This window comes from Aspergillus flavus, chromosome 5 (assembly GCF_009017415.1).
Source record: "Aspergillus flavus chromosome 5, complete sequence".
In the NCBI taxonomy this organism is placed as follows: Eukaryota; Fungi; Ascomycota; class Eurotiomycetes; order Eurotiales; family Aspergillaceae; genus Aspergillus; species Aspergillus flavus.
Window position 1 is genome coordinate 1,848,411 of NC_092408.1, and position 11,318 is coordinate 1,859,728.

Below are 11,318 nucleotides of genomic sequence, written 5' to 3' on the forward strand. Positions count from 1 at the left end.
GCAATGAAGGAAAGAAAGAACGAAAGAAAGAAAAATGCCTCATAATAATCTGTGTTGCCTTTTTTTTAACTTGTGTGAAATTACGTATATTGGCCTCGTAGTCATTATTGTACGGTAGATCATGCTGCAGTGTCTTGGCAGGCAGCTGAAGAACCTATTGGTCTGTTGTAGTGAATGGAGCCAATAGAGAAAGACCTCCAATGACCCGACCTAGTGGTGTTTTCTAACTGCAACACCAATTGGTTGGTACTCATGCCAACGGAGACGACCTCAAGAGTTTAAGGACTGGTGCTTGGAGGACTATAGTTAGGGTACTTCAGTCTCAATCAGCGCTTACCGGAATGATGCCTTTCTTAATTTATCAAGTGTCATACAGGAGAGAAAACATCGTGTCCTCTGACTTAAGACGAGAGGCAGAACGAGACGAACACATTGATATAATTTTCAGCACTATACAACTGCATATGGAGAGACTTCTCCATCAAGCCGAGCAACCATCGACATAAGCGAAACGTTTAGACACAGAAAAAGCAACAGAAGAGAAGGTTAAATAGTGAGAAAGGGAAACGCTACAGTGGTTTCCGCCCATAGATGAGATACAGTTTCCCATACTGGTGCACTTCCAGATTCTTCGACTCCCGCAGCACGTGCATATTCAAGATATCAATCTCCGTTTTGCTCCAACCCAGAACTTTCGATAGCAAAACATTGGTATATGCCGGAACACTATGGACTTGATGAGCCTGGAAAAATCTGCCAATCTCCATTTGCTTCGGATCCTTGGCCCACGGACTTGAAGGCGCTTTCACAATCTTGCAAACTACATCTGTGAAGCCGGCCTCTTTCATAGCGGCGGGCCATGTATCCAAGTTGTCCATAGGTTTACCAAACTTGGCACTCGCCTCTTGCACAAGAGAGACGACCTGTTCTGTGTAAGGTGCTTTTTCGATCGAACCATCATCGGAAAAAATATCGACAGTAAAGCTTTGTATCTCGAAGAATCCACCGGGATGCAGATGAGCGAACGCTTGCTTGCATAGACGAGGGAAGTCGTGTATAGATCCAGCAAGTTCCCGACCATAGATGTAATCAAAAGGATGGGCGTACGATCATTCCGATTCAAAATCATCGATTTCAAATTGGTAGTTTGGAGGGACCCTGCGAATCACATGAAAAATGAGAGAGAGGTTCCAACATTGACATTTCAACTCGGACGTGGCTCACCATCTCGGCTGTATAGGGCTGAGGTCATTGCCTGCAGTATAAGATATTAGCCCAAGGTAAGCGAAAATACAAAAGCTATATCACATACCTATAACTTCTGAGGACTGATATTGACGAGCGAAAAACAAGTTCAGCATGGGGAAGGATAGAATGATGCAAGAAGGGACAACTCGAATAAATTGGTGTCGTACTCTGCAAAATCGACAGCCCAAATTCCTGTGCCCGTACCAATATCCAAGACTCTTTGTGGGGTTTTGATCGGGGCAATGTGGATCTCCCCATCGAGAATTAGACTGTAGATATGATGGAGTAGGTCCATCCGTTCCTGCTCCTCTTCATCATTTGGCTATAGACATGTATTAGGCCGTCTAACCAGACACAAGGTATCAAGGGGACAGAACATACCAGAGCATACTCGCCTTCGCGATACGCATGCTATCTTCGGCCGTTCTACAAGAGTAGCTGTTATGCGATGCGACCTTCGGACGAAAGATTCTAGCAATGCCTACCTCATCCCTGATTTACCTAGAAAGTTAGCCTAACTATACAATTCGCCATACGATGGCAACGGGATGTCGAGGGAAGAGAAGCAGCGATTATAGGGGCCGTACTTGTAATTCAAGACACTCGATGTTATCGATGTCCGGTAACTTTCGGATTCAAGGCTAGATAGGGCGCGTCAGCTGATACTGTGAGGATTCCATGCTGAACTTGAAGATAAGTTACGAGTCATTACAAGCAGAATCGCTATCATGGTAATGCACATCCTAATCGTGATAAGCTTGAGCATTGGACTGTAGATATATATCCAGAGAGCAAGTCAGGAAACATACGTCTGGTTCATTTCCGGGTCAGTAGTGACCTGAAATTGCTCAGCCATGATCCTCGGGTCTACGAACAGGACGAAGTGCAATTTGAAAGTAGGTGCCAACTGTGGTTTAAATTCACTGACCGAGGACGGCTACTCACAGCACCCCTCATCTGGGCATTTTTAGGAATAGCTAATATAATAGCTAATAATGGACAAAGCAAAGCGTTGCTGTATAATGTAGCTATTATAGCTACTGGGAAGTAGGCGGCACTTTTTACCTTTAATGGCATGATATGTGAACGACGCTAATGCACCCGCACAGAAGCATTATGTTTGACGGTATCTGAGAGTAGCAAATAGTTCAAATGCATATACTGGAGTTCCAAAAGTAAAGTACGTATAACTCTGCCGTCGTGGTTGTCACGGTTCAAAGTGATCGGCCTTTTGGAAAGTATATGAAATTTGAAACTTCCTAACGGCTACGCATCAAATTGTAATAGTAGAGTACCATTAAGGTCTTTATTATATCGATTCTATACATCCACTATACCTTTTGCGTCGTGGGACGTGGATTCCTTGAATTTTATTGGTAGGTGCCTGGTAATAACTACCAGGATTAAAGTACTAGTATGGGAAGCCTTAGGCCAAAAGTACTGATCAACATTAACAGTTTCTATGTAGGCTAAGTGTCTTTTGGAAACCCTTCGAGAATGTATAAACGCTGCGATTCTTGAACAATCTTGCCAATCTACTATCCCTATTCGTGGCTAAGCGCCAGAGGAAAGCCATTCTACTTTTCTGAGGGGCAACAGAGAGGGGACACAAAGATGAATCGTTGCATGTGGTCCGGGAGATATAAGAATCTGTGAGATAGTTATCGAATCAAAGGGCTGTTATAGCATCAACCTATGTCCTAGCATGTCACAGATTCAGTGCAGAGTATATGAGATCACGGAGCCATAAGTAGCTAAGTTGTTCTATCCTAGCAAGGAGTTAAAAATACGCCAATGTAGATTTAACCGAGGAAAAGAGTATTGAGGCTATGCCGCTGTACCTGGGTAGTCCACGCTCACCACATAAACTCCTACTCTCTCAATATCGCCGACACTGGGCAAAGCGTTGGTTAGGCTTGGAGATTTGTCAGGTACTGGCGTCGATGAAACAATTGATACCCCGCTCGACGTCGCATCTCGGGTGACATAGATGGAAATATTGACACATGGGCTTTCCTAAAGCTTGGCAAGTTGTGGTTCAAACCACTCGAGTGACTCTAGGGATAAAGGGTCAGTTGACTTTTCTCAACAGAGCTAGGATAAATTTATGCTAGATGTAGATACACCTACCCAGACTTCTGATTGCCCAGAGGAACTCTATCTGCTTTGAAGTATTACGAGCAGCCAACGTGTCAAGTAAACCGAGAGCAATGGCAAATGTAAAGCTGGCACCGCTACCTCCTGCAACGAAAACTACCTTGTCAAATTCCACGAAATTCGGGACCTGTCCGTATTCCCCATCCATAGAGCACCTGAGTAATTGACCTTGCTTCTTATGAGCGAGATAATAGGGATCACGGGTGAAACCATCATATGCCCGGATAACAAACTCAGGAGGGCTCGAGGAGACCATAGTAAATGGGTGAGTCTCAAACAAACGGATAGAAGGCAACCACAAGAACACATGAGACCCGGGACGACAGGAGACATTGCGCGTAAGTCTAACGTGCACTGTATCTCCCAGCAAGGCAGTGACCGTTGCGTGGTTTCCGACTGAAAACCAGCAAATTTTGGCCAGTCGTAGCAGTCGATCTGAGAACCACATACAAGATGTGAAAATGACAATCACGAGCGAGTGAGTGGATATTTTGGGTCGGTGCATTCCCACCATGATCATGATGAGGATAAACATGAGGACATGCACCATGTAGAAGACTGTCGAGGTGAGCCCTAATTCACCCCAGAGCACAATGAAGATAAGAATGTAAATCACTTCGTAGGATTTTCGAACAAACCACCCTATAGTGGGTAGACCTAAAACAAACATAGCTACCCCTGCTACGGCACCAGCGGCATTATCGATTTCCTGCATTTTGTGAAGACTGCCGGACTGTGACCAAGCAGACAAGTAAACTATGGCATGGAGGAACATTAATCCAATGGTTGTATACCCGGCCGTCTTGTGTAGGGGGCGTAGCTTTTCGTACGATCGTCCGCTTAAGGGAGCAAGTGGAGTATTGCGGAGAGTGAGAAAAACGAGGAGAAGGAGGTTTGCAAGAGCGACCCTAGGTCTATTAGCTATGAGCTCTGAAGGAGTAGGCACAGTGCGAGGGCTAAAATACCAGCCGAGACGTTTTCCTACCTGTGATGAAGGTCAATTTCGAATCCAGAAATCTTGGGTAGCGGGACGAACGTACAAACTTGAGGCTGCCTAAATCAACATTGGTCAAGATCAGGACCAGGTTGATTGCCCAGTAAACCATGTAAAGTAACCACCTCCCAAGGTACAGGCCGTATATCGTCCTATCAATAGCTTTTCGTATGGATCTATATCTTGCTATTAGTGGATTTAATGTAGAGAGAATAATGAACGCATCGGTGCCAGTGAACAAATGTAGCGGCCAAAGGACCTGTCTATAACTACTGACCCTGCTAAGCGCATTAGTGAATACTATAAGGCGGTAAAGTGTCTAGCTCTAGGACATAGCCACACGCTTGTCTGAAACGCTTACATGAAGGTTTTTAATATGAAGCCCTCGCCCTATGCCTTGATTTTTTTCACTACGTTGATGATTATCGCCTGTCGGCCAAAATACCGAATCACCTAGGCTGTACGATCACACCTTAGTTCGCCTGCCTTTTACTACTACATGAGCTTGAGCCTGAACACCCTCCCTGGATCCCCAGGACCTACGCAGCTAGGAACCTCGGTAGTCTGGGAACAATCAGTGTGCGTATCGCTTATTTCAACGCTATGGAGCGGTACGCTGTACACTGCTTTTACCTAAAGCCAGAGCTTCGTCAAGATAATTGTAACCTTGCTACTGGGGACTTTGATATACCAATGTTGGACCACGTAGTGCTGAATGACTGAACCAATACCTTATAACCAAAGCCTTTTAGTACCCGAATCGACTACCTTTTTCTATAATTTTTGAATGTAACTTTTGTTATGCATAATATATTTTAGTACCATCAAATATTAAAATAGTTGTTATATATTTCTTTACTGGGCCATTTAGTAAATACAAAGCCAATGGGCGCAATGAACCAGCCATTTAGTGCAGTAGACGCAGCCACCGAGAGCAACATAACCACCAAGGATATCGGGATATTACCGAAGTAGGAGATCGGGTTGGATTCAGGGGGCACAAGGCCTAGGGTCGGGTCTATTATGTGTTGAGGCTGCCTAAACGGGCCTAGCGCTGTTGTTCCCAAGCGATTTCTCCCATTCAAGCATCTTATTCGGAATTCAGGCAGTTTTCCCGCTCAAGATATCTAAATATCTGCCGTTTCACATTTGCTCAATACTGAGCAAAAAGCAGTCCTTAGCTAGCTCCCGTTCTGGGAAGGAAAAGTAAACAATTACTTGGGTTTCTGCAGAAAAACAATTCGCTAGTCGGCAATAGAAGCTCGTGTTCATGAGGCGTGCTAACCTTGGCGTGCCTTGAAACTTGGAAGAGCAGCAACTTGTAAGACACATAACTTTATGTTTATTTTAAGATATCAGAAGTCACTAGCCCCTTATTCGCAGAATCCTGCGCTGTGCATCGACGAAATCACATTTCGCTTCCCACGCCAGTTAATAGTAAGACGGTATTTGTACTCCGGATCTCCATGAGGTATGATTTTATTGGACTTTTACCAATATTGAATAGGCATATATTCGATGTAAGTGTTCCAAAGCGATCCGGTGTAGAGGATTTGTTCGTAGCGCGATCGCTTGGAGAAGGGCAACATTTAACTTGGAACTTTTCAGGCACCCCGTGGGCCTGATCACTAACTACTAGTGCGGCGGGAGTTGCCCAATGAGCCGAGTGCTGACTCGTCTGATATCGGACTATGCTATTTTGAGCAAATCTCTACCCAACTTGAACTCAAAACAAATTAAGTGAAGAGACTGGAGGTCGATGGATAGCATAGAGTGTACACAGTACTAGTAGTATACACTATCTTACATTCGTTCAAGAGCATAGATGGCCTGGTTTCGAACAATTCAGAAGCTATGTTCAATTTTCAGCTTGCTGAAACCGATGTCATGTGATGTCTAATACGCACGAGGTGGGGCATGTCAAAGAGAGTGTCCAGAGTGGACTAGCAACTGTCATGCTGGGGAACCGGTTACTTTTAGTAGTTTTGGACCGGAGTACTGGTAGCCTTCCTTCCCTCGAGGAAGGATACTGAAGAAATCAGCCGGGTACACTGCACGATCCTATATACTTTTTTTTCCCCCTCTCTTTTTATTTTTGAAGATGCGTTGTTCAAAAACTCGCCATCCTACGCGGCAGAGAAAGAAGGGGCCCTGAGCCGTGTTTCAAGTCGAGGGCAAGTGGATGGAGAATTAAATTTGACTTGCCGCCTCCGACGGTCCAGAAGCCTCCAAACCTCCAAGGCAAAGGGACGCAGCGAATGAATGGAGCGTCCTGTCGAGAGCGGATACTCCCGTGCGACGTCTCGGGGCGTGGCGCAGTCCTCGCCGTTGCGAAGATAGTGAAACAGGAGGCCTGGACCCAAGCCATGTCCCCATTCCATTGGCTGTCATATCATCCGGCTCTTCACGTCAAAAGCTCCACTTTATACACGTCCGTCCATCAAAGACACGAGAAGTTATTCATGCACTTACGCACTACGCCCTCCATGGCACTAGCTCTCCCCGAGGCCTAATCCTTTTCCACGGCTATTTTCTTTATTCTTAGCACTGGCGCTGTCTGCGAGTCGGAGAAATAATGTTCGCTTGGTGTCCAGGGGAGTCTAGAAAATCGGGACCCCTCTTAAGGTTAATGCTGGAGACTGTACTGTAGATATAACCCCGGCGGACCCATTCGTTTAGTTCGATCTTGTTTCTTCTCCATCTTTTTGTCTATCGCTAATTCCTTAGTTCACTCCTTTTTTCAGTGTTAGTCTGGCAATTTCATTTATTATCCTTTGAAAAAGGGTTTGATCACCCTCTTTCACTCTGTTTTATACACACGTTTCTTTCTCCTGTTCTATTAGTGTCTGTATAGCGCTTACATCCATACCCTCGTTGGTCCCTTACTCCTAATCCATTTGCATCCTCCCGAAACCCCGATGGAGGGACACAGTTCACCATCTGCCGCTGCAGATGTGCCGGCACAAGCTGGAGAGGGTCCTGCCCCAGTTCAAGCCGACATTCGTTCTCATGCTGTTCACCATGACCAAGGAGCTCTCCCGGAACGAGAGTCGTCACCAGCTCGTCGTATCACACCACGCCCAACCTTTCTAGAAAACCTCGCCAGTACCCGAGATTCCCAATTTATGCTTGACCGACGGAACTCTAGCGAAATCGATCGGTACTTCGTATGTGACTGAGTCTATATTTATCTACGAGACGTAAACAATGACCTAACCAATTTCCACCGGCAGCATGGCCCCCGTGACTTGGACAAGCATTCGAAATGGCCCACCTTCCTCCGAATGCATGGCAGTGTGCTGCCCAAGATGATCCTGCCTCTGTCTTTTGTTGCGGCGTGGGCCACTCTGATCACACTACTCTCGAAATTCGTACACCCTCGTTAGTATAACTGGTGACCCCATTAAAGATTGCGTCCGGCTGATCAACGTTTAGTGGGGATCAACAACATTCTGCTCACAGTTACTGGTTTCGTCGTCGGTTTGGCATTATCTTTCCGGAGTTCGACGGCTTACGAACGGTAAGCCGACTGCTATTGAATTTTGTGCCTTGATGATTTCTAACTAAATCATGTAGATGGGCTGACGGCCGCAAATACTGGTCGCTGCTGATCCAGACCTCGCGTAATCTGGCTCGCACGATCTGGGTCAACACAAAGGAACGTGAAGGAGAGTTGGGAAAGGAGGATCTCCTGCAAAAACTGTACGTTGGCATCAGGTGTAAACGGCCTCAGCTATATACCATCTTTTCTGACAATACTAGAACCGCAATGAACCTTATCCTAGCTTTCGCTGTCGCGCTCAAACACAAACTCCGTTTCGAACCGGATATCGCTTATGATGATCTTGCGGGCCTGGTCGGCTACCTGGACACCTTCGCCAAAGATGCGCATGACCGTCAGCGCCTCCAGCCTCAGCGGAAGTCACTCTGGAAATCGACAGGAGAATACCTGGGTGTCTCCTTTGCCGAATCGAACCCCCGGAAGCTCGTCAAACGATCCAAGAAGCCACTGGGTCATCTTCCTCTGGAGATTCTTAACCATTTGTCGGCTTATATCGACAGATGTATTGCGAACGACACCCTCAACATCAGTTTGCATCAAGCACAAGCCAGTATGTGCCACCCGGGTATTTGCGATGCTATAGTAACAATAGATACTAACTTGAATTCTAGTCAACGGCCTCGCTACCCTGAACGAAGTCGTCACGGGAACTGAGCGCGTCCTTGACACCCCTCTCCCGACAGCGTACAGCATCGCCATCGCGCAAATCGCCTGGATCTACGTCATGTCTCTACCCTTCCAACTCTACAACACCCTCACATGGGTGACCATCCCAGGTTCAATTAGTAAGAATCCATGCCCTGCCCCTCTGACCTCTGAAAGATTATGTTAAATCTAACTAACAAATCCAGTCGCCGCATACATCATTCTCGGTCTCGCCACTATCGGCAGCGAAATCGAGAATCCCTTCGGTCAGGACGTCAACGATCTTCCTCTGGATACCTACTGTCGGCAGATTGCCTTGGAACTGGATATCATCACCGCTACTCCGGCGCCCCGTGTCGATGATTTCACCGTTCGTGACGACAACTTGGTTTTGTATCCACTTAGCATGGACGGCTACAATGACTGGAAGGACCGAAGCGTCGAGGAGATCAGAGCTGCACTTAGAACGAAGGTGATAGCCAACTCCCCTTCTTCTGCCTTGGGATCGGATGAGTCGACCGTTGTTGGAAGCATGAGCAGTAAACAAACGGTCTAGATGGATGACTACGCGTCAAGAGTTAAAACTTAGACTTGAAAAAGAAAAAGAAAAACAAGGGAATGAAAGGAATCGTTCAAAAGTTACTATCAGCGCCGGCATTGGGTTTCCTTTTTGAGCATGCGCGTTTCGGTGTTTCTGTTGCTTGAGGACAGGGAGTACTCCACTCGTTACTGCCATTTACATTCATGTCATTCGTTGTGAATATGTTGGCTTGGGATAATCGCTACTTGGTGCGCAGATGTACATGATGGATTTATACATTAGACTGTTTATATTGAAACGACTGGATTGTTTGGGTTTGAGCAAGAGGTTCCCTTTGCTGCAGTGCGTCTCATAGGTTTTCTTACAAGAGCTATTGTAAGAAGTGCACCCGAAATCACGAGGGCGCGACTGACAACCAGGTTTTGCTATACCGCCCGGAAATATAGTTGGTGCTCCGCGCTTGGTCATTACTCAGCCATTCCTTCAGTCAGCTGGGCCTTGTGATAATCCTCCGATTGTTTTCCGACCCGAGACGGGATGCTAGTTCTCCACCTCATCATTGCGGTGAAGCTCGTTTATAGGGACTAACCATCGTCCCGACTTCTCGTGGTTCCGCGTGTGAGTGCTGTATACGATCGCATATTCATGTCGAAGGAGAATATCCGACCCTGAAAAACGGGCCTAGTCCACGCCATTCTTGTTTCTCCGATATAAGCCGAGATACCACTAAGACGCACAGTTCCCCTGTATCACAGATCATGGAGCGAACAAATCTTCCCCAGACCCCTGAGTCAAAGCTCCCAAATAATTTCCTTTAGCACAGACCCTCCACGCCACACTACCCACCGAGCCACCGCCAGTACCTCCTCCGATCCAGGAGCTCACCGCTGCAACGACAGCAGGGGCATCTTGGCGCGGGACACGCAGCCAGATAAATTTATCCGTGGGCTTTGGTTGTGGAGCTTCAGGGAGGATTTTTAGGATGTCAATTGAGATGGCTGTGCCTGACAGGCCGAGAAATTGTGAAAGCGCAGAATTGATGTGTGTTCGAGCTGTGAGCGGGTCGAGGGGCTGAGATTGGACGGCAGTCGATGTGCCTGGTTGGTGGATTCTGTAGCATATAGACATTGTGTATTAGTAGGGTTCACTGCTTGCATGTGAGCAGTTATAGACGACATACAGCTGTAGCTTGAGATAGGTCCATGGCGGGTTGCGCGCAGTGAAGTGGATCGCTTGGGTCGCAGCTGCTTTAGACGCGACGCGATCATCGGGGGCTTTTCGTTTAGAGGAAGTGGTTTCGGGATTGGTGGAAGACATTCTGACTTTCGGATTCCTTTGTTGATGATTAGGTATTTCTTATAAAAAGGCGGCTACTTGAGCATAATCTGTGCGGATGGTGTGTAAAGCGAATAAAGATCGGCGTTAACAAAGAAAAAAAAAGTTCGGAGAATTCCCGTGATGTCACGCCGGTGTCCCACAGTTATCGAAGCGGATCACCATGATCAGGTCGATGATCCGCCTATTGAAGAGCTCAATAAATGGAGGGTGCTGTTATTTCTTGATTACCGCTTCCTCCAGCTTTTGGCGCACTTGCTGTATAAATTTCTCTTCACCTTCGGACCCAATCTCCAAATCAGAAACACAAAGTGTCTTGTCGCGCGACTTCAAACCGCGAATGACGTCCACCGTAGATTTGGGGACTTTGAGGATCTGGTTTTCGCAGTTAGATAACTATGCTGATCACATCTAAGAATAGTTTCTAATTATTAAGAATGAAAGGGCGAGAGATCAGTACCTGAGCAAACACTCGTGATACGGCCGCGTTGGCTTCGCCGTCTCGTGGGACTGCAGCCACGCAAACGTCCACTTTCTCGGGGCCAACGGCTATGATACCTTCGCGATTTGCAGACGCGTTGGGCTTGACGTTGCAGGAGATTTGTAGACTGTACTTGTTCGAGATTTGCTTGGGGTGACGGTGTTTCGTGGCCGTATTCTGGATGAGACGAAATAGTTGAGACGATGGGTTCGACATTGATAAGGTTTTAATTAGGACTGAGATTTTTAATTTGAGGAAGATGAGAATTTCAGTTGAAAAACTTAAAAGAGAAGTATTCTAGTAGCTAAATTGGTGTAATGTTGCGCCAGTGGTTGTTAAATTGCGGATGTGGGGA

At 46.5% G+C, this 11,318-nt stretch overlaps 6 protein-coding genes across 6 annotated transcripts; 1 reads left to right on the top strand and 5 right to left on the bottom strand.

Annotated features, from left to right (window-relative positions):
• Positions 1-569: 569 nt before the first annotated feature.
• On the bottom strand, positions 570-2,104 carry F9C07_2203973 (S-adenosyl-L-methionine-dependent methyltransferase; the record flags this gene model as incomplete). Its single annotated transcript, XM_071509575.1, has 9 exons — positions 570-1,031; position 1,158; positions 1,225-1,255; positions 1,313-1,328; positions 1,430-1,570; positions 1,630-1,659; positions 1,734-1,740; positions 1,773-1,874; positions 2,058-2,104. 9 exons carry the CDS (start codon positions 2,102-2,104, stop codon positions 570-572), a joined length of 837 nt encoding a protein of 278 aa, XP_071364405.1.
• Positions 2,057-5,218, bottom strand: F9C07_2163149 (uncharacterized protein). The gene is made up of 4 exons (XM_071509308.1): positions 4,446-5,218; positions 4,371-4,390; positions 3,379-4,313; positions 2,057-3,305 (listed from the first exon to the last, which is right to left on the bottom strand). The coding sequence occupies exons 1-4, from the start codon at positions 4,509-4,511 to the stop codon at positions 3,265-3,267; spliced, it is 1,062 nt and encodes a 353-aa protein (XP_071364406.1). The 5' UTR covers positions 4,512-5,218; the 3' UTR covers positions 2,057-3,264.
• Positions 5,033-5,340, bottom strand: F9C07_6273 (uncharacterized protein; the record flags this gene model as incomplete). Its single annotated transcript, XM_071511446.1, has 2 exons — positions 5,033-5,130; positions 5,259-5,340. 2 exons carry the CDS (start codon positions 5,338-5,340, stop codon positions 5,033-5,035), a joined length of 180 nt encoding a protein of 59 aa, XP_071364407.1.
• A 974-nt stretch (positions 5,341-6,314) lies between these two features.
• Positions 6,315-9,533, top strand: F9C07_1651564 (uncharacterized protein). The gene is made up of 7 exons (XM_041292862.2): positions 6,315-7,566; positions 7,633-7,780; positions 7,835-7,919; positions 7,976-8,101; positions 8,162-8,511; positions 8,573-8,746; positions 8,813-9,533. Exons 1-7 carry the CDS (start codon positions 7,318-7,320, stop codon positions 9,160-9,162), a joined length of 1,482 nt encoding a protein of 493 aa, XP_041147627.1. The 5' UTR covers positions 6,315-7,317; the 3' UTR covers positions 9,163-9,533.
• A 370-nt stretch (positions 9,534-9,903) lies between these two features.
• On the bottom strand, positions 9,904-10,464 carry F9C07_6271 (uncharacterized protein; the record flags this gene model as incomplete). Its single annotated transcript, XM_041292869.1, has 2 exons — positions 9,904-10,258; positions 10,328-10,464. 2 exons carry the CDS (start codon positions 10,462-10,464, stop codon positions 9,904-9,906), a joined length of 492 nt encoding a protein of 163 aa, XP_041147628.1.
• Positions 10,465-10,698: 234 nt separating this feature from the next.
• F9C07_6270 (uncharacterized protein) lies at positions 10,699-11,179 on the bottom strand (the record flags this gene model as incomplete). Its single annotated transcript, XM_041292870.1, has 2 exons — positions 10,699-10,857; positions 10,943-11,179. 2 exons carry the CDS (start codon positions 11,177-11,179, stop codon positions 10,699-10,701), a joined length of 396 nt encoding a protein of 131 aa, XP_041147629.1.
• Between the last annotated feature and the right edge of the window lie 139 nt (positions 11,180-11,318).

Coding starts and splice junctions, on each gene's coding strand:
- F9C07_2163149 (XM_071509308.1), bottom strand. CDS start 4,511: ATGGTTTACTGGGCAATCAACCTGGTCCTGATCTTGACCAATGTTGAT. Junction 4,391..4,445: donor ATTTAGGCAGCCTCAAGTTT/GTACGTTCGTCC, acceptor CCTTCATCACAG/GTAGGAAAACGTCTCGGCTG. Junction 3,306..3,378: donor CTGGGCAATCAGAAGTCTGG/GTAGGTGTATCT, acceptor CTTTATCCCTAG/AGTCACTCGAGTGGTTTGAA.
- F9C07_1651564 (XM_041292862.2), top strand. CDS start 7,318: ATGGAGGGACACAGTTCACCATCTGCCGCTGCAGATGTGCCGGCACAA. Junction 7,781..7,834: donor CTCGAAATTCGTACACCCTC/GTTAGTATAACT, acceptor ATCAACGTTTAG/TGGGGATCAACAACATTCTG. Junction 8,747..8,812: donor GACCATCCCAGGTTCAATTA/GTAAGAATCCAT, acceptor TAACAAATCCAG/TCGCCGCATACATCATTCTC.